The sequence below is a fragment of the Muntiacus reevesi genome, chromosome 14, assembly GCF_963930625.1.
Source record: "Muntiacus reevesi chromosome 14, mMunRee1.1, whole genome shotgun sequence".
NCBI lineage: Eukaryota > Metazoa > Chordata > Mammalia > Artiodactyla > Cervidae > Muntiacus > Muntiacus reevesi.
Genome location: NC_089262.1, coordinates 50768779 through 50795005, shown reverse-complemented (window position 1 = coordinate 50795005; position 26227 = coordinate 50768779). Strand labels below are relative to the sequence as shown.

General features: G+C 38.9%; 1 protein-coding gene across 1 annotated transcript in view; it reads right to left on the bottom strand.

Annotated features, from left to right (window-relative positions):
• Nucleotides 1-26227, bottom strand: part of ZSWIM6 (zinc finger SWIM-type containing 6) — a 209666-nt gene that overhangs the window by 39139 nt on the left and 144300 nt on the right. Inside the window, exons 3-4 of the mRNA XM_065905411.1 lie at nucleotides 26078-26226; nucleotides 22350-22500 (exon numbers count right to left, since the gene is read on the bottom strand). Of these exons, the coding sequence (XP_065761483.1) occupies nucleotides 22350-22500; nucleotides 26078-26226 (300 nt within the window). The remainder of the gene's footprint in view (nucleotides 1-22349; nucleotides 22501-26077; nucleotide 26227) is intronic.

The following is a 26227-nucleotide window of genomic DNA, read 5'->3' as shown; positions in this document are numbered from 1 at the left end:
AGGTCCAGATGGGTGGGGACACAGGCATACTTACGGCTGATCCACACTGTTGTATGAGGAAACCAACACAACACTGTAAAGCAATTACCCGCCAATCAAAAAAAGAAGGAATTAAAGCAAACAAACAAACAAAAAACTGCTCTGAAAGTATCAGGTTGTTAGTAAAGAATCAAGGTCATATGTAAAAGGGCAACCAAGTAAATTAATATTGACAAATAACATGATGTAAATGTCTATCCAAAATAAGTTTATTTATTTTTAATGTGCCTATTTTGTAATTCTATAATTCTGCATTTCTTTCCACCTGTGTGAACTGTAATTTATTTTGGAAATCAGCTTAAAAGCACCCACATGCCAAATAAAAGCTAAGATAGAGTCAGTTTTGAATTAAATGCAAAAATTATATATCTTAACATATATATATGTATCTCAAATCTACTGTTTTTCACATTCAATTTCTTTTTCTTTTTAAAGATATAAGTGCAATACAAAGTTTTAAAAATAGAATCAAAAACAAAATTTATCCTAAGCACTGGGTTTTTATGAAGTAACTCAAAGATAAAATTAGGAAAATACTAATCAATGTATACAATGCTGAAGGACTGATTGACTTGCCTATGAAAGATGTGACAAGGTGATAAGGATCCAATGAGCTTCACTTTCGCTTGGTGAAAACTCAGTTTATAGAAGCTAGCACAATACTGACAAAGCATACAATTCCACTTTTTAAAAAAGGTCACTATAACTTTAATTAAATAATCATTATTACCACTAATGTCACCATTTCTTGGGTGCCTATCGTGTGCTATAGGCCCTATATTAAGGGTTTTACAAATGTTTTTCATTAACTTACTACAATAATCATTTATGATCAGAAATAATAATCTACATTAAAGATGAGAAAACTATAATGCAAACAGATTACAAGATCTTAAAAACAAAATGTTAAATACTCTTGAAAACTTTCAACAATGATTTCTATGATTCAAGGAAAACTTCTAGCTATAAAACTAGATTTTCATGCTTACATTTCTCTAATAAGAAAATTTCCGTTGCAGAATGAGAAAAAAAATTTTTTTAAGCCAAGCCTTTATTAAATTGCCAGTTACATTCTTTTATTGCTCACCTCCCTAAAGAGAGGTTTCATCTTGAAAGGATGTTCTTAATGTTAGATTCAGGTTCAGAGCTATAATAGATATGGTCTTTTATCTGAACAGTCACCACTACAAAAGCTGTAATTAGCCTTAATAACCAAGTTAACCAAATTGAGTAAGTCATCCGCCAAATTTTATTAATTTAGAGTCCCACTTTGAGCATTTATCTCCTTCCCTTCCAACACACTCCTGAAACATTTGTAGCTTTAAAAATAAAGCTCTTTGATGATTAAACACTTCATTCTGCTGTCCCTCAGAAATATAAAGCCTTTTAAAAGGACTCAACCAAAAATAGGACAGAGTACTGAGCAAAACTTAGCATTTCCAGCACCTAGCAGACAACCTGGCATCTAGAAAGTATTGCTGGTTTTTTCACAAAGGACACTTAATTATTTGCTATGAATTACAATGAAAACAAATTCAATACTTTTAAATTGCTTTCCTAGCTTCAATGCCTCAAAGTATATAAAAGCAATTATCAAATCACTGGTGTGTGCATCATTCAGTTTCTGAATTATCCATGGCACATTTCAGCTCTAGTTCTGTTTCTTCACCACCCAGCATGCTTTTACTCTCCTTTCCACTACTCCACCTAATCTGCACTCCGTGATCTCAGCAAAAAGATGCACTGTAATCTACAAGCCAAAGTACAGCAAAATGAGGAAGGCAGCTCCCTTGAGATGAAGGAAAACAAAACCTTTTTTTTGCACAAGGTGAATGGTTCCAAACCATTCAGTGGTCTTAAATCTGTTTACATCCTATACTGACCCAAACAGGCAAATAACAAGGACAGAAATCACACAGAGGCAGACGACAAATCATCACAAAGGCCTTTTTAGTCACTTTTGTATTTCATCAGTCACACTGTCAATGGACAAGCACACTCGCTCCCAGCAAAAGAGGGTAACAAGAAATAATGAATTTTAAATGACCTGAAGGCCAGTTTTGTCCATCAAATTTTCGATGTACAACCATCATTTTGTCCCACATACTCAGTGTTTTACATTTCCAACCAGAAGAAATGTTTGATCAACAAACTTTGATCTGGAAAGGACAAGATATGGATTACCAGCCACAAGACCTTGGGCAAGGCCACTCTGTCTCTCTGTGGTGGCAGTCCCTGATTAAACAACAGGGTAATAATTTCTACCTACTTTATAGAGCTATTTACACTAATATGTGCAGAAATGTTCTGAAAATGCACAGCTCTACCCACAACCAAAAGATGCATTCCAGCAAACCTCAGTATATTCAACTCTGATGTTGTGGAAATTGAGACTCAAAAGATGAAAACAGGATTGAAGGACTCCATTGTGATTCTCTGAACACCCTTAAACATTTCTACATTTAGTAAAATAAAACAATTAAGAGCATATTAAACAAACAAGGTACCAGTGACGTTAAACACTTAGGCTAATCATAATAGGTTATTGTGCGTAGTCACTCAGAGATCTGAGATGCTTTGGTAAATTCACCCTTAACTACATGAACAGAGGAGGCTTTTTTCAAACTGATTCCCAGCCCTACAGGTTCTATACCATTTTCTCTGCCCGTGACAACTTCATGCCAAAGGATGGGCATGGAGTGGAGTGTTGAAGTCTGAGCATTCTTCTCTCAGCCTCCCTTCCCCTCCCCCTCTTTCCGTAGCATCTTGGCCAAAACTTGCAGTTCACCCTGCCTCCTTTATAGTGTTGGTGCCTAGGGTTCCAGTCTTTTACAGGAACTCAAACGTCATCAGAACCCAAATTCTTATTTTTGGAGGGGAAAAACCTAGAAACCAAACCAAGTGAAATTTGGTGTAAGGAGAACATGAAGGTGAGGGGAAAATACCTTAAAAGTATTAAAAATGGAGATGTACAATACTCTAGGATTGTTTTACACTATTTACTAGTAATACAGATTCAATTTTGACAAACACCTGACTTAGTCCAACAGAAGGGATAAAGTTAACTGAAATAACAGAAATTTGTTTTTACACATTATTTTATTCTACACTGCTAAAGATATTTGGTATTTGGAGGATAACCAAAAGAAGAAGCCTGAAGTATTGTAAGATATATAATCACTGTTCTGGTTATCTGTTACTACGTAAAAAAACTATCCTAAACTTACTGGCTTAATATAACAATGTATCATTACATCTCATGATTCTGTAGGTCAGAAATTCTCTCCTTACTTTTCCTGTGTCCCAACACTGCCTCTCTATGTGGACAGTGTGGAACTTCTTATAGCATGGCAGCCTCATAATAGCCAGATTTTTTACATGAAAACTCGGGGCTTCAGGATAGAACCTTTTTAGAGACAGTAAGTAGATATTGCCAGACACTTAAGGACTGGGTCCAGAAACTGCCCAAGACATCTAATGTCATATTTTGTTGATCAAACATCTACAAAAATGAGAAAACACAGACCCCATATCTCAATGAGAGAGTAGCAAAGCCATCTGTGGCCACTGTAATCTATCACAATTACCAGGACATAACTCTGCTAGATTACAAAATGGAAAAGTATTTACCAATGGGTATGAGAATGTTGTTAGTTACAATTATCAAATCCAAACAAACCACTCAACATAAGAAAAGAGCTGCAAATCAAGCAAAAAACAAAAAAGTCACTATACATAAAAGGTATCCCAACAACAAATGAAAACTCTGCATTTTTCAGAACTGACAGGCATAGCAAATAAGTAATTTCACTGCAGATTAAAACAGCAGATAAACAATCAAGAGCTCAACTTACAATGCAAGATTGATTATCCAAGTCATATCTCTGAAAATATTATGATGTATTATTACGAGGCCTCTTAGAAAGGACTCATATCAGCATTTCTGGGAGAATGCACTTGTGACTTGAGTGTGCTCTTTGCCTGCTGGTGTATTGCTGGGTGGAGCACTATGATATGTGACTGAATAAATCAGCTGGCCACTCTCTATCTCCTGCTATTTCCCACAGACAATAAAAATTGTTTTCAACGTTCTTTCTACGTCATGAGTTTTTGTTAATATGCAAATAAATTTATTAATTAATGTGAAAGCTAGATATTTTCTATAAAAGACATTTTGGAATTCCAGGTATTTTCCAGAAGATATTGTGTATAATGCTATTAGAGAGAGCACAGGGGCAGCGATGGTGAGAAGCAGGGGACAGAGCGGCAGGGCAATCAACACCACTTCTCCAAAGATGAGAAGAAAGGTCAGTGATTCCCTTCTTCCTCTGTCTCAAAGGTGGAAAATGAAGACTTTCATACAGAAAATTTAATTTCTACTTTTTAATATGTTTTTCTTATGAAATAGTGGTAGGCAAAGTAAGACAATCACTTTTAGTATTTCCCAGGGTTCCATAGTTATAAAACAATTCATAATATTTATCGTATTTATTTTTGTTCTCAGAGGCTATTATAAGAGGATAGAATTTCATGCATGATCCAATTAACTAATTATACTTATTTAGAGGCCATGAAATGCCTAACTGCAGTCACAAATAGAAGATCACCGGCATAATTAGTTGTGCTAGCAAAACTGTAGTCACAAAATTTCTTCGGTCAGACCACACAAAAATTGTTGACCCTAATTATGGCATCGTTCTCAGTACACTTCAGGCTTACTTGTTAGTAACTCATGTTTGGAAAATAAATTTAACTGGTAAAAACATTCTCTTTACTTGAAATGCAATATGCTATTTCCTAACTCACTAAAATACTTCTAGGGAAATTTCAAAATAAAGCCTCAGAGACACTGTAAAGACACAGTTTTTGAGATTACTTAGGTCAAACAGCATAAGGGCATACAATCAGTTATCATTTAACCAGGCTCTGAGAAAAGACTGAAGTAGAATAATCACTTCTTTTGTGGTCAAGATAGAACATAAACCACAGATATTTCAAATCAGCTAACTGGTATTCTGGATAACGTTCCTTTCAGGCAAACCTGGGGCCCTCATCTAATTAAAATGTAGCATTCCCATCCCATCTGACTTGTCAGTGCTCAGTTCAGTTCAGTTCAGTTGCATCCGACTCTTTGCGACCCTATGAACTGCAACACACCAGGCTTCCCTGTCCATCACCAACTCCCGGAGTTTATTCAAACTCATGTCCAGTGAGTCGGTGATACCATCCAACCATCTCATCCTCTGTCATCCCCTTCTCCTCTCACCTTCAATCCTTCCCAACATCAGGGCCTTTTCCAATGAGTCAGCTCTTTGCATCAGGTGGCCAAAGTATTGGAGTTTCAGCTTCAGCATCAGTCCTTCCAGTGAACAGTCAGAACTGATTTCCCTTAGAATGGATTGGTTGGATCTCCTTGCAGTCCAAGAGTCTCTCAAGAGTCCTCTCCAACACCACAGTTCAAAAGCATGAATTCTTCAGTGCTCAGCTCTCTTTATAATCTAACTCTCATATCCATACATGACTACTGGAAAAACCATAGCCTTGACTAGACGGACCTTTGTTGGCAAAATAATGTCTCTGCTTTTTAATATACTGTCTAGGTTGGTCATAATTTTTCTTCCAAGGAGTAAGCATCTTTTTATTTCATTACTGCAGTCACCATCTGCAGTGATTCTGGAGCACCCAAAAATAAAGTCTGCCACTGTTTCCCCATCTATGTGCCATGAAGTGATGGGACCAGATGCCATGATCTTTGTTTTCTGAATGTTGAGCTTTAAGCCAACTTTTCCATTCTCCTCTTTCACTTTGATCAAGAGGTTCTTTAGTTCTTCTTCACTTTCTGCTATAAGGGTGGTATCATCTGCATATCTGAGGTTATTGATATTTCTCCCAGCAATCTTGATTCCAGCTTGTGCTTCTTCCAGCCCAGCGTTTCTCATGATGTACTCTGCACATAAGTTAAATAAGCAGGGTGACAATATACAGCGCTGATGTACTAGTTTTCCTCTTTGGAACCAGTCCGTTGTTCCATGTCCAGTTCTAATTGTTACTTCCTGACCTGCATACAGGTTTCTCAAGAGGCAGGTCAGATGGTCTGGTATTCCCATCTCTTTCAGAATTTTCCACAGTTCGTTGTGATCCACACAGTCGAAGGTTTTGGCATAGTCAATAAAGCAGAAGTAGATGTTTTCCTGGAATTCTCTTGCTTTTACAATGATCCAGCAGGTGTTGGCAATTTGATGTCTGCCTTTTCTAAAACCAGCTTGAACATCTATCTGGAAGTTCATGGTTCAAGTACTGTTGAAGCTTGGCTTGAAGAATTTTGAGCATTACTTTGCTAGCGTGTGATATGAGTGCAATTTGCAGTAGTTTGAACATTCTTTGGCATTGAACATTTCTTTGGGGTTGGAATGAAAAATGACCTTTTCCAGTCCTGTGGCCACTGCTGAGTTTTCCAAATTTGCTGGCATATTGAGTGCAGCACTTTCACAGCATCATCTTTTAGGATTTGAAAAAGCTCAACTGGAATTTCATCACCTTCACTAGCTTTGTTCGTAGTGATGCTTCCTAAGGCCCACTTGATTTCACATTCCAGGATGTCTGGCTCTAGATGAGTAATCACATCATCATGATTATCTGGATCGTGAAGATCTTTTTTGTACAGTTCTTCTGTGTATTATGTGTCAGTGCTACTGGGCCAATAGTCACAACTCATCAAACACCAGCTGACCTCACTAGGACTTGGCTCTATAGGAAATGACCAAACCAGCTTCTCTACCACTCACCACCCTTCTCCTTTTTAAGGGAGGAAAGGAAAGCCAGAAAAAAATAGAAAAGGGCACAATGACAAATTATCTTAGTTTGGGATATGAAAGGGCAGTCAATAGTAAGGAGAAGGAATGTGAAGCGTGGGAACTTGCAAGAACATTTGACATGTGCTCTCTGCACTGGCTGCTTAACTGAACTGTCTTCACCAACAGTGGCATGGTTCGTTCACCAGCCATGATTCCAAGTCTATACAAATCTAGTGCTGAAAATACTCCACAGGTCTTCAGGATGCCTCTCTCCTACAAACTTTCCACTGGGCCCACCTTCTCAACCTAGACAAAAGCCCTTTGGAATGAGAATGAAAGTGTTGTGTAAGGAAACTGGGGTTCTATCTAAGATAAGGAACCTGTCCAGGACTACACAATTAATAAATATGAGGATCAGAATCCATACTTAAAGAACATCTGGCTCCAAGAACCCTCTTCTTTATATTCTAGTTGTAGGCTCTAAAAATGGAAACAATCCTGATTGTAGATAGAAATCATCTCAATTTGCCCCTTTGAAAAAGCATGCCTTGTTAAATGTGGTGAAGAATTTACATTGAATTTTTATTGAACTTTTGAATATATATTACAAATCGATATGGATCATGACTTATATGAAATATATTACATCTAACCTCAAAATTTTCTGAAACACATCCTATATTATATAACCTCACTTCTGTTGCCTTACTTGGGCTGCTTTTTATTTTCACTTGCTCATTCTAAAAGTTCCGACTCAGCAGTGCCTATACCACAGGGCACTATAAAGAGTAGGTTCACGTTAATCTGCCTACTGGACTGGTAAGGTCTTACCAGTCCACCACATTTACAGAAAAGTGCTTCCCTGAGCCCCTGGTACAACAACCTTCCTTACACTTACCATGGAGAACCCAATTTAGGACAATAGATAATCAGGAGCCCTATAAAAAATAATCAATGGCTTTGACTATAGAATACTGATGATTGGTAAATACTTCAGCACTATAGCTATGTAAGAACCCTAAAGAAATGAATTTATGGTATTGTATTCTGTCATACTGGAACTGCAATTTTACTTATAAAAAAGTTTTTAATACACTGACTTTTCTATAGAGTTCAGAAAGAATCTGTGATGTGTACCGAGTTTCTGGAAGAACAGAATGTTTCATTTTGCTCTAATTCATTCTATTACCGAATTACACTTTGATGTATTGGTCTTGACAAGTGCTTCATGCCGATTGTATTGTGCATGATAGTATAATCACTTCCCATGCATTTCCCACTGGCTGGCTGATTAATGCAATAGATTACCTGTAGCACTGATGGCAAGAGGGAATCATTGCCCTTCTATACCCTAAACTGTGTTTATATTTCAGTGTGCATGTGTGTGTGTTCCTCAGTACACAGGCGCCCGGGAAGATTCCTCTGTATACGGGCAGGAAGGTAAGAAAAACCAGAAGGGTAGGAAAGGAAAACTGAGGACACAGTGAAGATCAATGCCTTTCAATCACTGTTTTCAGTACATCAAAAATGCTTACCTCTTAATACTTCCAAATAGATGTCTAGCATTACACTTTAATTATTCATTCACTTTTTATTCACAAATATTGACTGAGCATTAACTCTAGGTATATTTTCTTCTCACTTTTACTGGATAACGAGAAAATGGAATCATTTTCAGTGTTCTATTAGTAGACAAGAAGGAAAAATGTGGCATGAGATTATTAAATGGATGCTAATACAAGGATTTACAAGGATGGCCATGAAATTAGTTTAAATGCCCCAAAATAAAGACAGCAACTGACCTTGGACTACTAATATTAAATACAGATGGTAGTTTAATAGCTTCAAAACAAACAAAGTATCTCTCAGAGTATTTGGTCTATACAGGATCCTAAGTTTAGCAAAGAGCATTTTCTGTGTATAATCAACATGCATGGTTAATATGTGCCTGGATATATTAATCTCATCTTTAAATGTGTGTGTACTGGGAGCAGAGTCGGGAAGAAGTAAGACTTCTGTGCTCTTGGCATCATTTCGAAAGCATTCCTCCTAATGGAATTTTCTCCCAGTCTCTAGCTTATATTTGATTTAGGTGTCCTATTTTGGCTCCTCCTGTATAACTCCCTCAGCCCTTGCTCTCCACAAAAGAAGACTGTAGCTTCCAACCTAAGCCATTTCAAGACTGTTTTTCATTGAAGTCTAATTCCTAATTTATGAATGATTCTCACACTGTCCTCCAGGTGTGCTGAAGCAAATTCTGAAATTTACCGAATTATCCAAAATGGGGCTGGGAAGCACAATGTGAGGACAAGGTCCAGCTGGCCATAGCTCAAAAACCACAGATACGTGGATTCCCATTGCAAAGGTTATCTTTGCTCACCGAGTTGAGTGAGTTAGCCACATTTTGCACAACCACTACTATCACTACTACTGGATACTTATCTCTAGATCAGAGCCTGAGGAAATAGCCGTAGATTTCAAGCAACTAAATGTCAGATGGCATGTATACTTTACATAGAGTCCTATCCTTATTTCAATTTGCAATTTTTAACTTAAGCACTAAAAATAATGTTACAAAGTAATCAGACAAGCTTACTGCAGCCTCACAAAAATTCACCTACTGCAAATCATTAGCCAGTCTGCCTTCCACCTAAAGTATATAAGGGGAAGTTAATGGCAAACCATTCAACATCACAATAATACAACACTATGCCACAGTCACTAATGCTGAAGAAGCTTAAGTTGAACGATTCTACGAATACCTACAAGACCTCCTAGAACTAACACCCAAAAAAGATGTCCTTTTCATTATAGGGGACTGGAATGCAAAAGTAAAAGTCAAGAGATACCTGGAGTAACAGGCAAGTTTGGCCTTGGAGTACAAAATGAAGCAGGGCAAAGGTTAATAGAGTTTTGCTGAGAGAACACACTGGTCATAGCAAACACCCTCTTCCAACAACACAAGAAATGGTTCTACACATGGACATCACCAGATGGTCAAAACCAAAATCACACTGATTATATTCTTTGCAGCCGAAGATGAAGAAGCTCTATATAGTCACCAAAACCAAAACCAGGAGCTGACTGTGGCTCAGATCATGAACTCCTAATTGCCAAATTCCAACTTAAATTGAAGAAAGTAGGCAAATGCACTAGATCACTCAGGTATGACCTAATTCAAATCCCTTATGATTATACAGTGGAAGAAACAAACAGATTCAAGGGATAAGATTTGATAGAGTGTATGAACAACTATGGACGGAGGTTCTAACACTGCACAGGAGGTGGTGATCAAAACCATCAAGAAGAAGAAATGCAAAAAGGTAAAATGGATGTCTGAGGAGGCCTTACAAATAGTTGAGAAAAGAAGAAAAGCGAAAGGCAAAGGAGAAAAGGAAAGATATATCCATCTGAATGCAGAGCTCCAAAGAACAGCAAGGAGAGATAAGAAAGCTTTCCTAAGTGAACAATGCAAAGAAATCAGTTCAGTTCAGTCACTCAGTTGTGTTCGACTCTTTGTGACCCCATGGACCGCAGCATACCAAACCTCCCTGTCCATCACCAACTCCCGGAGTTTACTCAAACTCGTGCCCATTGAGTCGGTGATGCCATCCAACCATCTCATCCTCTGTCAACCCCTTCTCCTCCTGCCTTCAATCTTTCCCAGCATCGGGGTCTTTTCAAATGAGTCAGCTCTTCGGATCAGGTGGCCAAAGTATTGGAGTCTCAGATTCAACATCAGTCCTTCCAATGAACAGTCAGGACTGATTTCCTTTAGGATGGACTGGTTGGATCTCCTTGCAGTCCAAGGGACTCTCAAGAGTCATCTCCAACACCACAATTCAAAAGCATCACTTCTTTGGTGCTCAGCTTTCTCTATAGTCCAACTCTCACATACATACATGACTACTGGAAAAACCATAGCCTTGACTAGACAGACCTTTGTTGACAAAGTAATGTCTCTGCTTTGTAATATGCTGTCTAGGTTGGTCATAACTTTCCTTCCAAGGAGTAAGTGTCTTTTAATTTCAAAGAAATTATTGCAAAGAAACAGAGGAAAACAATAGAATGGGAAAGACTAGAGATCTCTTCAAGAAAATTAGAGATACCAAGGGAATATTTCATGTAAAGATGGGCACAATAAAGGACAGAAATGGTATGGACCTAACGGAAGCAGAAGATATTAAGAAGAGGTGGCAAGAATACATAGAAGAACTATACAAAAAAGATTTTCATGACCCAGATAACCACAATGGTGTCAATCACTCACCTAGAACCCGATGTACTGGAGTGTGATGTCAAGTGGGCCTCAGGAAGCATCACTACCAACAAAACTAGTGGAGGTGATGGAATTCCAGTTGAGCTATTTCAAATCCTGAAAGATGATGCTGTTAAAGTGCTGCACTCATTATGCCAGCAAATTTGGTAAACTCAATAGTGGCCACGGGACTAGAAAAGGTCAGTTTTCATTCCAATCCCAAAGAAAGGCAATACCCATGGAATGTTCAAATTACCATACAATTGCACTCATTTTACAAGCCAGCAAGATTACGCTCAAAATCCTTCAAGCTAGGCTTCAGCAGTCCATGAACCAAGAACTTTTAGATGTACAAGCTGGATTTAGAAAAGGTAGAGGAACGAGAGATCAAATTGCCAACATTTGCTGGATTATAGAAAAATAAGGGAAATCCCCCCAAAAATCTACTTCTGCTTCACTGACTACACTAAAGCCTTTGACTTTGTGGATCACAACAAACTGTGGAAAATTCTTAATGAGATGGGAATACCAGACCACATTACTTGCCGCCTGAGAAACCTGTATGCAAGACAAGAAGCAACAGTTAGAACCAGATATGGAACAAATGACTGGTTCAAAACTGTGAAAGGAGTGTATCAAGGATGTATACTGTCACCCTCCCTACTTAACTTATATGCAGAGTACCTCATGCGAAATGCCGGTCTGGATGAATCACAGCTGGAATCAAGATTTCTGAGAGAAATATCAACAACCTCAGATATGCAAATGATACCACTTTAATGAAGAGGAACTAAAGAGCCTCTTGATGAACTTAAAACTGTTGGCTTAAAACAGCTTAAGGATCTGGCTTAAAACTCAACATTCAAAAAGCTAAGATCATGGCATCTGGTCCCATCACTTCATGGCAAATAAACAGGGAAACAATGGAAACAGTGAAAGACTTTATTTTCTTGGGCTCCAAAATAACAGAGGATGGTGAGTGTAACCATGAAATTAAAAGACACTTGTCTTTTGGAAGAAAACCTATGACAAACCTAGACAGTGTGTTAAAAAGCAGAGACATCATTTTGCCAGCAAAGGTCCATATAGTCAAAGCTATGGTTTTTTATAGTAGTCATGTACAAATGTGAGAGCTGGACCATAAAGAAGGCTGAGTTCCGAATAACTGACACTTTCCAACTGTGGTGCTGGAGAAGACTCTTGAGAGTCCCTTGGACAGCACGGAGATCAAACCAGTCAATCCTAAAGGAACTATGCCCTGGATATTCATTGGAAGGACTGATACTGAAGCTGAAGCTCCAATACTTTGGCCCACCTGATGTGAACAGCCAACTCACTGGAAAAGACCTGATGCTGGGAAAGAATGAAAGCAGAAGAAGAGGGCGACAGAGGATGAGATGGTTGGGTGGCATTACTGGCTCAATGGACATGAGTTTGAGCAAATTCAGGGAGACGGTGAAGGACAGAGAAGCCTGGTGTGTTGCAGTTCATGGGGTCGAAAGAGTTAGACATAACTTAGTGACTGAACAACAAAATTGATATAAATAAGTCATTCTTAGGTATACATCTAAAATGAGTGGCTATTTAAAAGCCTATTGAAGATAGTCACTAACAAGCATGTATTTTAAATCTTAGAATCCTCTGTTCTAAAGAAATTTTAGTGGAAAGGCTAGTATTTAGAGAGGTGAAAGTAACTCTATGGGGATTGAGAAGGACCTGCCTTCTCCCATCACACTCTTCTCCCTCCCATCTCACCCTGGGGGCTCTGTGAGGCAATGTCGAAAACATCTTTCTAAGGGACAACCATTATTCCTTTCCCTGGGTTCTCCCCAATCACATTAGCCCATCTAAGCTTAAATGAACTATGACAACATTTGCAAAGCACCTTGCTAGGTGTAGGCACACACAGAAAATAGTGTTAAGTGGCTGCTTCGGTCTTCCCTTGGTTTCCACTTCTTTCACTCTAGCTCCTGGCAGCCTTGATTCCCCGTGAAGCCCCTGGGAATCACAGATGTCTTAATATAAGGCTTCTCAGACCTCGTTAATTTTTGTATGCTGCCACTTCAGGGAAAGAAACATTGAAAGGAAATGATCCTCAGCCTGTTTTTCTTGGGTTTCACTCCCTCACTCCTATGTTCTATAGGATGGTACTCTCTAGAGATCCCCGTTCTAGCAAGGAGACTCCCCCAGTCAGATTTCCCCTTAGCGGCAGTTTCCTGAGGACAAACACAATACTAACTTTTAGGGAGTGACAAAAGGAAGGAGAGAATTTTTCTGAAATTGTTGTGAGGAAGAAGAGGACACATTATACCAATGCTCTGACATTCCTACTAGCCACGAATGAGAGAAAAAAAATCTACTATCAGTGGCCTCATGTTACAAATGGAAAGACAGCCTAAATGAATGTAACTGGAACTTATTCTTGGTCCCAACAATGCTACTAGCACACTACATGTACAATATAGAACACTAAAATGTAAACAGTGGGAGACTTCATTTTCTTGGGTTCCAAATTCACTGTGGACAGTGACTGCAGCCATGAAATTAAAACATGCTTGTCCCTTGGAAGAAAAGCTAGGACAAACATAGACAGCATATTACAAAGCACAGACATTTTGCCAACAAAGGTCCGCTAGTCAAAGCTATGGTTTTTCCAATAGTCATGTACAAATGTGAGAGCTGACCCATGAAGAAGGCTGAACGCCCTTGATGCTTTCTAATTGTGATGTTGGAGAAGACTCTTGACAGTTCCTTGGACAGTAAGGAGATCAAACCAGTCAACCTTACAGGAAATTAACCCTGAATATTCATTGGAAGGACGAATGCTAAAGCTGAAGTTCCAACACTTTGGCCACCTGATGTGAAAAGCCAACTCATTGGAAGAGACCCCGATGCTGGGAAAGATTAAGGGCAGGAGAATAAGGGGATGACAGAGGATGAGAGAGTTGGGTGGCATCATCGACTCCGTGGACTTGAGTCTGAGCAAACTCTGAGAGACAGTGAAGGACAGGGAAGCCTGGTGTGCTGCAGTCCATGGGTTCGCAAAGAGTCGGACAACACTGGGGGACTGAACAACAAATGTGTACTATATCTAACTCCGAGCAAAATCTCTGCAGTCTATATTTAGAAGAGTTTTACAAAAATACACAAAGGGGTGATCCCCAAGTGTTGTTAAAATCATCCAACTGTACACCTAAATAATTTAGACAATGAGTACCATTAATAGTTTCTAACCGGTTAAATAGAATCAAGTAATCTGTAAAGACTTCTTTTAATCCCGAGGATCTACTATTTTCTATTAGCATATACTTTTACATTTTTCTCTTTATTTTTACTCTTTCTCATATAGGGTACTGAATGAATAATTAAGCCCTAGCAGCTGCCATCAAGAGAAGGATGGTTCATAGTATTACACAGGAGTTACTTATCAGAGATTTGCCCATTGTATAGAAATATGCATTCTCTTTTTGGGTTAACTTCTGACCCAAACTAGAAATTACTCTGCCTACTTAAAGCAGCAGAGAATAAACCCCTTTTCCTGTCCCCACAGCAGAACAGAACCCAGAGGCCTCTGACCCGAGAACACAGAGGTCTCAGTTTTAAGGGACAGAAAGCAGGAGAACCACACAAGAGAGAAAGAAACCAGGCCCCAGTAATGAGGACTCAGTAGCAGACAGACATTCTGAGAACAGTGCTGGAGGGAAGCAAAGCCTCCTGAGCAATACAATGGACAAAGCCTCTGTATTTAGAGGGAGCTCTGAATAACGAGGGGAAAAACAGAGGCTGAGACAGGAGCACAAACCCCATTTCAGAGCAGGACAGCCTGGCCCATGTGCAGGAGGGTCTGCAAAGTCTGTGGACCACATGAGGTAAGGACAGGCCAGGACAGGGACAGTGACCTAAGGGTTTTCACTGGCTCCATAGCAAGAGGGACTGGAAAAGGACAGCAAAGCTCCCATGTACTCCATCTGCAGTAAGCAGTTTCTGTACGATTGCTGCTGCTGTTGCTCAGTCACTAAGTTACATTCAACTCCTTGCAACCCCATGGACTGCAGCATGCCAGGCCGCCCTGTCGATATGCTTATTATATACTACAGTTCTCAATCAATAGCATATATTTGGCTATTCTGCATTAATGGTTTTTTGTTTTTTTTTTCAGAGTTTGAACTTAGGGAGCCTCTGTGAACACGGGTGGGTAACTAGACTAGGTAAGATCTGCTGACAACTGCAATCAGGACTGTGGGGCCATGGGTGGGCAGAACAGGCCAGGCAGCTTTCAAAGCATTTCCTGCCATCGAGGTAAGCTTCACTTTGCCCCTATTCTCCTCTGAGCAGAGAGACTGCCAGGCAGAGTGGAATATTGGTCTTTTAAAATAAGCTGAGGATGGTGTGTAGTTTAGGGGTTAAGTCTTTTAAGTCACTGACACCTAGGATCAAATTCCTGTTTGATTTGCTGTTGTGACCTTAGGCAAGTTATCTAGTCTTCTTATAGCTCAGTTTTCTTGGCTATAAAACTGGGGCTAGTAACTGTCCCTGGGTTTCCCTGGTAGCTCATCTGGTAAAGAATCTGCCTGCAATGCAGGAGACACTGGTTCAATTACTGAGTCGGGAAGATCTGCTAGAGAAGGGAGAGGTTACCCACTCCAGTATTCTTGGGCTTCCCTGGTGGCTCAGCTGGTAAAGAACCTGCCCGCAATGCAGGAGACCTGGTTTCGATCCCTGGGTCAGGAAGATCCCTGGAGGATGGAATGGCTACCCACTCCAGTATTCTGGCCTGGAAAATTGCATGGACTGTATAGTCCATGGGGTCACAAAGAGTCAGAAACAACTGAGTGACTTTCACTTCCAGTAACTGTCCTTAATCTCACAGGGTTGTTTTAAGAATTAAATAAAATAATGTATGCATTATGTGCTTAGCATAGTGCCCGATAAATAAGTGCTGGCATCTGTGTTGAATTTAGTACCTGGTCCACAATGGGGAAAAAAAGCAAAAATCTGGATCCTGTAATGTCTACTCTCTCCTCCTCCTCCACCCCTTGAATTTAAGCAACAGTGAAGGTCAACAAGGCTGGACTGAAAATCTTAAAGACAACGTTTTGGATAATGAGATCCCCCACTGAGTTCTCCTTTCTTTGCTCATGGTATTCCTTTTTTTCTGTAGTACTCTCGTTGAAAGTTAAAGTGTCAGTCGCTCAGTCGTGCCTGACTCAGCAACCCCAAGGACTGTAGTCCACCAGGCTTCCCTGTCCATGGGATTCTCCAGGCAATAATGGAGTGGGTTGCCATGCCCTCCTCCAGGGGATCTTACATACCCAGGGATCGAACCTGGGTCTCCTGCATTGCAGGCAGATTCTTTACCATCTGAGCCACCTGGAAAGAACTGCTTCTTTCCTATAACTCTCATCCATGAACATCCTGTAAAACCATGCTAAGTTCAGTCTATTTATTTACTAATATGTAGGTAAATTACTCTATAAAAAGTGCTCTACAGTTTATTCAAGTCTATTCTAATTTCTCAAGTCTCCCAGTGGTTGCATCTCTACTCCCTCTATACTCCCAGTATCATCGTCAGCAGTAAAATCAAATACTTAATACATCTGTTCTTTCTGATCAGGAAACATAAAAGACTCTGGAAAAAAGGGTTAACAGGAAGGCATCAAAATGGTGTTAAGTGATAAAATTATATTCTCCTGTGCCCAGGAAGACAAACTGGTAGGTGACAGCAATCCCTGATACGTGGTTCATTAGGATTACATACTACACTTACAGCTACATGGAAGTTTCCAAGTCTGTACTGACATCTTTTTGCTGCACAGGGACTCTGGGAATTGCCGTTTTCTCCACAGCACTAGCAAAAGCGTATCAACTTTTACAGCAAGCTATCCTGGAATGCTTTCCAGTTTTCAATGCGAAGCAGTTACTCCTTAGCCTATTTACTAGCCACTGCTTTCTTGGTGGCACAGCTGATAAAGAATCCGCCTGCAATGCCGGAGACCTGGCTTCGATCCCTGGATTGGGAAGAACCCCCGGAGAAGGGAAAGGGTTGCAAAGAGTCGGACACAACTCAAAGACTTTCACTTTCTTTCAATCAACTTTAAAATGTGGAAAGCCTGAGTTTGTCTTTACCATAAAAACTAAGTATGGGGCTCAAAACAGTGGGGGAATTACTAAGACTTTTGCTTCTGGAGACATAAGATGGCATAAAATTTCTCCACAATTACCTTCAAAGCTAAACCTTTAGAATCTTACTTCTGGCTCTGCACAAGGCCCTCCGGTTACTTAAAGAACCATTTTGAATATGTGACTAAAGCATATGTCTTCATCTTTATTCAAGAATAATGTGGGTAGGTGCAGAAGAGGCTGACAGAAGTGACTATTTATTTCTGGGATGATAGCCTAGACAGGGTTCTGGGTCCATGGAGTAGGTTCATGTGTGCATGCTAAGCTGCTTCAGTCGTATTTGACTCTTCGTGACCCTATGGACTGTAGCCCACCACGCTCCTCTGTTCATGGGATTCTCCAAGCAAGAATACTGGAGTGGGTTGTCATGCCCTCCTCCAAGGGATCTTCCCCACCCAGGGATCGAACCCACATCTCTTACATCTCCTGCATTGGCAGGCGGGTTCTTTACTACTAGTTTCACCTAGGGAGCCCCATGGAGTAGGTAGTATTTAGTATTTTGTATTTTGCAATATATGTGGTCCCAATGGGTGGGCTAAGTTCCCTACTACTCAATGTAGATTTATCCTGACTTCAAAGTCTGCTGAATCTTTATACCCACTCAATCTATCTTGGTAGCACCCTACCAAGGAATATTATTGTAACCTCTGCTCAATAACAGTATGGGGCTTCACAGGTGGTGCAGTGGTAAGGAGCTTGGTAGGCTATAGTCCTTGGGGCCTCAAAGCATCGGGCACAATTGAGCAACTGAGCACACCCAACACAGGAACAGTACAGTAACAGTAGACAAGGAAATGCAAACTAAAACATCTAACTGTGGCTATTTCTACTCACACACAGTTAGGTGTCTGTATCAAAAGCTTTGAAGAAAACTCAGAGAGACCACATGAACCGAGTGAGCACAGCTCAGAGCAGTAAGACCCCTGGGATGGCAGCCCAGCCTCTCCCTAAGAAACAAGGTTACATGCTAGAGAGCAAAACAGATGACTCAGCTCAGAGGAAAAGTGTTTAAAATCTGGAGAAAAAGTATTACATAAGACATATTATGAAAATGAAAATTTAAGGATTCTTCCCTGTGATAAAACTGTAATCAAATCTTATTTAACTGTTTCCTCTAATGATATCCATTTTAATTAAGTTTTAATAGACTGGCAGCCACAACCTATAGTTTTATGAAGCAAAATACACTTGCGCCTAAGAAAACATTTAAGGCAACAGACCCATCAACACAGATGAGAGGTTACAATATATTCCCTCATCCCTAAAGACCCCCACAATAATTAAGTGTGCTGGACAGTCAGCCATTAGGGCTAACAGTAGGTGTGCTCACCACCAATCGGCATTGGGCTGTTCCTTGAAATCCAAGGGTTATTTCTGTGATCTGCTTTCCAGAAAATCTGCCTGGAGTAAAGGACACAATTGAAAATGTATATGTTCTATAGCTCTACCAGACATGTGTAGTGTCTACCAAACATGAAGCTTCTCCCACTGCACTGGGCTTTCTGTCTCAAGATTTTAATATATACAAGTTCTCACAGCTGATCATGATACAACAACACTCATCGTGAGAAGACTATCATATGTCTGAGAAAACATCAAATAGAGAAAAGTAAAATTAATACAGGAAGAACTGACTCACAGAATCTTAATAGTATGCATCTGAATCTATTTCATACTACATTATGAAAATCACGGCATAAATCAGAAAAATTAACTCGGACCAAATGAATATCATAGGCATTTATTTTAGAAAAGAACTGAGCATAATCATCCCTTTGTTAGCCAGAGAATGGGGGAAAGAAATTGGGCCTGTTTCTACCTCAAATAAGATTGCATGTATTTATCTGAATGAAAAAAAGAACTAAATGAATAGGTTATTTTTTAAAACTAACTTTGAAACATCAGCACTTGTATTATAATAAATCACATATACTCAAAAAACTGTAAATCTTGGGGAGGGGAGTATCTGATCTTATGAAAGAAAAATAAAATTTTGTAATCTGGCTGACAATCTGATGCCTCTGAATCTCTCTGCCAAGAAGCAGTTACTTGGCTGAGATACTCTTACTTGTACACTTTCATCAGATTAAGGCGTTCATGCCAGGAATTTTTTTTCTCCTGGTGTATTGGCCATTGCCAGAAATGGACCCATCGAATCCACCGGTGCTAAGGAGTTAAGCATCTGAGATTTAATTTAACAGTTTCAGCTTTATTAAGCTGTCATAGAGCGGCCCTACTTTGATAACAGTAGCTGCTCCAATTATGGCTTGGTTTAGGGTTGACAAGTATAATGATTCATTCGTGGCACATGAGAAGCAATAAAAGGTTGTTTTGCATTACAGCTTTAAAAATGTGGGCACTTTTTTCATTTAATTTGTCACTTAGCTTTTGCTAAGAGGACATTTAAATTGCAGTAAAAGGCAAATGGGGCTTTTAGTTTAAATGTAATCCCCATATTTAAATGATCTGTAATGGTGCAGTGTTGGAGTGGGAACACTATTGTCTCACAGTGGGTCCTGATGGTGACATGTGACATTTGTATTCAGGTCCTGTATTATCCATGTGGCTAAAGGGCTTCCAATTTCATTTCACAGCCAGAAGCCTGCAGAAAACACCAATTAACTTGCAGATCCCATTTGCCGACAAAACTCAGCCTCTTCTCAATGTCTGGCATCTGGCAGTGCTCAGCATTTAATTCCAAAGCAGAGCCTTGAAGCAATGTGAGCCCTGTGCAGGGGCACAAAGTCAAATTCCCCCATTTTCTTAAGAAGCAAAATCCTTTTCTTTTGTAGTCCAGAAGCAACTTTTAGTTAATTTTTTTGGTGAATGAAAATGTGAGAGCTACTGTCACGCCCACGTGAGATTCTTCACAGAACTTAGACCTCATTAAAATGGCAAGTGACCTCTGCTCACCATTGCAGTATGCAGGAGAATTTATAGCTGTCTAGTAATGACTGGATGGCAGGGGGGGAGCGGGGGGTGGGGGGTGAGGCTTGATTTGTGAAAAAAAGAAAACACAGGCCAAGAATACGTATTCTTCATCTTGGAATGAAATCAAAGAACCTGTATAAAGCCTGGTCCATAGTTAGAAAGGTAGTCCATCAGAGAGTGTAACAAGAATCAGCTAGTGAAAACTTCTGCCTAATGAGAATTAATACTTTTGATTGGGGGTTGAAGTACATAATTTTCAAGGCCAACTTGCAAAAGTGAACTACAACTAATGGATTAAATGTAAACACTGAAATTTTTATTTAACTGTATCACTTGTACTATTTTTTGGTAACCAAAATATTTAGCTGATATATTCTTTCTAATTAGTTATCTGTAATTTTAAGCTTCTTTAAGTATCAAAGTTCTTTAAATTTTATTCATCTAATAATCCAATAATTTTTCCTGAAATGATTACCTTCATTATAGTTATTTTTTTAATGTTAAACCTTTTTACTGCCATAAACCAACTAGTCAATTCAACACTTACTGCAGAGTTACTGTAGAGTTACAAAATTGAGGAGTCTTTACTTATAAATCACTCAGTATTTTATAAAAATTTTTGTTTAAACCACACATTGCACTTGTGTTCTCCAACTACCACACTGAGCTCCCAAACATTTCCTGCCAGGCCACTGAAAGGATCCACTCGAGTTACACACTGATTTAAATTCTGACTGAGAGAAAGGCCACTAACATTACTTCCGGTGACCCAAGGAAAGTACTAAGATTAAATTATTACAAGATACTTAATAAAAAATACTTCAGGAGAAGGTCAACAAGTATCTTAACATTGGGAAATAGCAGACACACGTTAAAAAACAAACAAGAGTTGTCATCCACAAACCAGTTCCTGAACATACATCCTATTAATGGGAAAAAGGAAACTATGATGTCCAATTCTTTACCATCTTGCTGTGTAACTTTAAAGGGTCACTATGTCATTCTGTGGAAGTTTCTTAACCTCCTCAGACTTTAGTTTCCTTATCTGTAAGCAGTTCATCTCAAAGGTCCCTTCCAAGCATTATAACTGGTATCTTCACAGACAACAGTCGTTCTTGATCTGGGCATGGGATCAATAGCATGATGTGGCCCATCAATAGCCAAGAGGAAGACAGAAGGTGAAGGTATGAAGACTTCTGTTATTCTATTTCACTGAAACTAGAAAGTTAAAGTGAAAGTCGCTCAGTCGTGTCCGACTCTTTGTGACCCCATGGACTATAGAGTTAGTGGAAATCTCTAGGCCAGAAAACTGGAACGGGTAGCCTTTCCCTTCTCCAGGGGATCTTCCCAACCCAGGGATCAAACCCAAGTCTCCCGTATTGCAGGCGGATTCTTTACCGGCTGAGCCACAAGGGAAGCCAAACCTTCTAATAAATATCCAGAACATAAAATTAAAACAGGCACTGACAAAATATTTGCCAAAAATTCCATTTGTCACATACAGACTTCTTAACAGACAAGATAACAAATTCATTATTAATTTCTCTAGCAATGAGTACTGAGTAACAAGAGTCATTTCTGCAAATTTCTCAGTAAACTCAAGTAGTGGATTTCTCATTTTTTTCAACCACCTGCTGTATTTACATCTTTACCACCATGGATTTGGAAAGCAATAAAAATTATAGAGTTTGCTGTGACTTTTCCATTCTGACAATCAGTATTTCATCTAAGTTGAGAATAATTTTAAAAAATGATGACTCAAAATTACTTTCAATAACTTTAATGTAGGTAAAAGGGGAAAACAGCCAAATTCCAGCTGAGCTGATTACAATATTAGTCTGGAAACAAATAATCAATTCTATTGTACCAAATAACTATCTGGAAATACACATTCCCCTCCACCAAAATACTTAAAAGCAGACCCTGTGCTTGCTTTCCTCAACATCAGACAATTCCCCCCAAACGCTGCCAAGACTGACTCCTACAAATGCTTCATTCTCCCTGTTCTAGCCCGTGTACAATGGCGACAGGTTCATAGAAAAGCAGCTCTCTCTTCTGCAATATTCTGACCATGCTTTTTACACTTTCTATCCCAGTCTTCAACCACACACAACTCAATGGGAATTCATCAGAAGATTTATACTTACCCAACTCATCCCAGAGCTGCCTATATTTGTCAGTCATTGCAGTGCCTTGTTGCCTCCAAAGTGACAGACGAGGGTCAGCCATGAATTGCTCTGTTATCAAAGTCAACATTCGGGCCCCATTTGAGTCCCTCATCTTCAACATCTCCCGCACCTAGTGGGGGGAAAAAAACACCTTCAGAAAAATGTTTAAAAATGAACAGTAATACAGAGACAGAACACTTTACTTCTTTGGGGAGCGAAGTTACAGGGGTGGTGTTGGTGGATTCTTTTAACACCACCCTTTTTAAGCAAACAACAGTTGTTAAAAACAAGCCTCTGTCCTCAATGGCAATTTAATCAAAGAATGACCATTAATAGTTTTAAAATTGTGTTTTACAATCCACATAAGAAAAAAGAAATTGCCTAACTTCCCAATTCCCTCCTAAAAATGTTTTTGCCAGACTGCAAGGCAACAATACCAAAACAAACAAGACAAATCATTTGGTACCTTCTTAACTCTCTGACTGCACATACCACCAGAGTAAGGGAGTCTAAAGAACTGTACCAGAAACTCCTTAGGGATCTTCCAAACTGATCTAATGATGCTTATAGTAATAGCATCTGTCCTTTGTTTTTTTTTAACTTTATTCACATACATACAATTCACCACTTTAAACTGTAAGATTCAGTGGTTTTTTTAGCATATTCAAGCACAAGCTATACAAGTCCTTCGTTTTTTGAGGTAAACTAGTAATTGCACTAGACAAGGGTTTCAACATAAAGACCAACACATACTTCTATTCATTCAGATGGGACTGCTTTTGCAATGGTAACAGGAAATGCTCAGGGCTGTGTAAGTTCAAGAACTCTTTTGCTCCAAATGAGCAATCCTTATAGCAGAATCATAAGTGACTTCATAAATTAACTCTGCTTCTCTGTTTTGGAACATCAAGCTCTGTCCATTATTCTTCTGTTATAGTTCCCAAATAAATGAGAAAGCAAAGAAAGAAATATAAGGCTAAGTTGCTCTACAGGAAATCCTAATGAATCCATCCATTCCTAAAGCGTGAAATGTTATGTGTTCAACAAATAGGAATCTAAGCTGAATGCCAGTTCTCTGTATAGGAAATCAGTAGAGCAAGGTCATAAGGAGTAGTTGTATAGGAAATTAGTAGAGCAAGGTCATAGGTAGTACTTAAGGAGAGGGGAGAGTCCTTTTATTCAAAATTCTTTCTATGTGAAAGTCAAAGGAAGGAGGAAACAGTAGATCTTTAATAAAGCAGCCTAAACCTCTAGGTCAATGTATTCTGCCTCAGGCCTGCACCCTGAGAAGTAACGGAACCGCCTCTCTACAGGCTTCAGAATTTGAGTCTCCTAGAGAACTTGAATGCACTTCTACACTGAATCACAAGGGTGTGCTTCCAGTAGGGCTGTTTCAGTAATCTTAAGAAGTACTAAAAAGCAGAAAGAAATGCAGTTGCCATTTGTTGGGCATCTTGCTAAAGTGTTTTACATTTATACTTTGCCTTTTAATCTTTACAACAACCATAAAAAATAGGGCAGATTATAATACTCATTTTACAAATTATAAAGCCATGCCTCAGAAGTGAAGTAACTTGTCCAAAGGACAAGAGGAACAACTGGAATCTGTCTTAACTCTGGAAATTATGCCATTTTGAAAATTAGATGTTGCTGTTACTTCATTTAACAATGTGAATATCATATATACAGATAAAAATAGCAACTGCAGGCCCATCTAATTCCTCTTTCACATTGTTTCCACTAGGCCGCAGTGTACTTTCTACTGATATGAGAATCTAAGAAATACTTACTGTGTGTCTAAATACACCAAACCTTTAATATTACCTCTGCACGTTATAGATTTAATTTAGCATTTATTTCCCTGATGAATTTCTAACCTACTACTCAGTTAGCAACAGCAATGAAAATAAATGCTTTACTACTAAGCATATAAACCCAGAACTATTAACCAACGCTCAAGCACATATATAAAGCCTAAAGGTAATTAATTTCAGACTGTTGACTCTGACGCATTACAAGAGTTTGAAGTGCTATGAATTACCAAAGATTCATTAAGTCAGGTGAAATAATTTTAGAGTTAGATGTACTCTTGAAAGTGAAAAATGAAAGTCACTCAGTCGTGTCTGACTCTTTGTGACCCTGTGGACTGTAGCCCACCAGGCTCCTCTGTCCATGGGATTCTCCAGGCAAGAATACTGGAGTGAGTAGCCACTTCCTTCTCCAGGGGCTCTTCCAGACCCAGGAATTAAACTGGGCCTCTTGAATTGCAGGCAGATTTTTTACTGTTTGAGCCACTACTATAATTCTTGAAAAACTGGCAATCTGTATATGGTACATGAGATAAAGCTTTTTTTAAGGGCTGCACTGCATGGCATGTGGGATCTTAGCTTCCTGACCAGGGATGGAACCTGTGCTCACTGAAGTGGGAGCTCGGAGTCTTAAACCACTGGACTGCCAGGAAAATCCCGCGCTAAATCTTTATTTAAAGGGTTTTCATTAATCAAAATACACTAGTTTTGGGTCATAAGCAATAACAGTTTACTTTAATTCTTCTGAGAAATGGCAATCCACTCCAGTATTCTTGCTGAGGAAATCCTATTGGACAGAAGAGCCTGGTGGGCTATCGTCCATGGAGTTGCAAAGAGTCGGACATGATTGAGTGACTAAACTTACCCACAAAAGGTTTTAATTACAATGAATATGAGAGAAATTGTTTAACAAAAGTATCAATGAACATAGTTACCTGTTCCTTTAAAACCAATCTGAATTCATTATCTATAATGATGGCTGCACCCCCAATGAAAAGACATTGCCTTAACATTATTTAAAAAGCATTTTATCCAGTATTTAGAACTGTGTTCATGGTACTCAAGTTCTGTGTAAAGCAACAGACGCAGCTTCTGTTCACAATGAACTTATACTAAAGATAACTTTTGTCTCTTAGGCTATCAAATGTTTGTGATGAAAATTAACATTTACCAAGACCCAACTACTGTTAAGACACCATTATAATATAACATCATAATCACAACAACTTGAAGGGATATGCTATTATTTAGCTAAATTTATACATGAGGAAACTGACTTAAATAACTTGCAAAGGTATACACACTCAAGATTTTAGAACTGAGATTTAAACCCAGGATTCTATGACTCCAAAGTTTACGTTCTTGAAACTAATTTTAAAATACTGATATTAAACTAATTATACAAAGCATATCTTAAGGACTATATTCAAATTTATGCTCTACTTGGGAAAAATAACCAGAAAAATTTTAAAAAAAAACTGAAAAAATGGCATTTCAATTAACATCAAGCTATTTTTAGTATTGAACAGTTTTTCAAAATTGTATAAGAACTGAAAAAAGACAAAAATGGCCCAAATCTTACCTAAAGACATCTAAGTAAATTAATGCTTGCATTACAACACAGAAGTCTCTAATGGTTGATTATAACTTTGTTTATTTTCTTCCCTTGGGCCATGCCACTCAGCTGACAGGATCTTGGTCACCCCTGCCCAGGGACTGAACTGAAGCCCCAGCAGTAAAAGTGTGGAGTCCTAACCACTCGACTGCCAGGCAATTCCCATTTCTTAAAAAAAGAAAAAAAATTTACAAAGAAGCCTTTATCTTATTCTATACATGGTAGTATATACTTTCTATAAATGTATATATTTAGAATATTTCTTTAAAAATAAAAAGTCATACCTTTGCAAAGAGCAAATTAAGCTGCTTCCCTGATCCGTGGTACCCGCCCTGGGAAAGGAACAGTTTAACCTGTTCTTGAACCTGCTCTTCATCTAAGTGCCAGCAGTTTTCATCATCTATACTAGCACCTGCTGTTGGGTCAGGAGCACC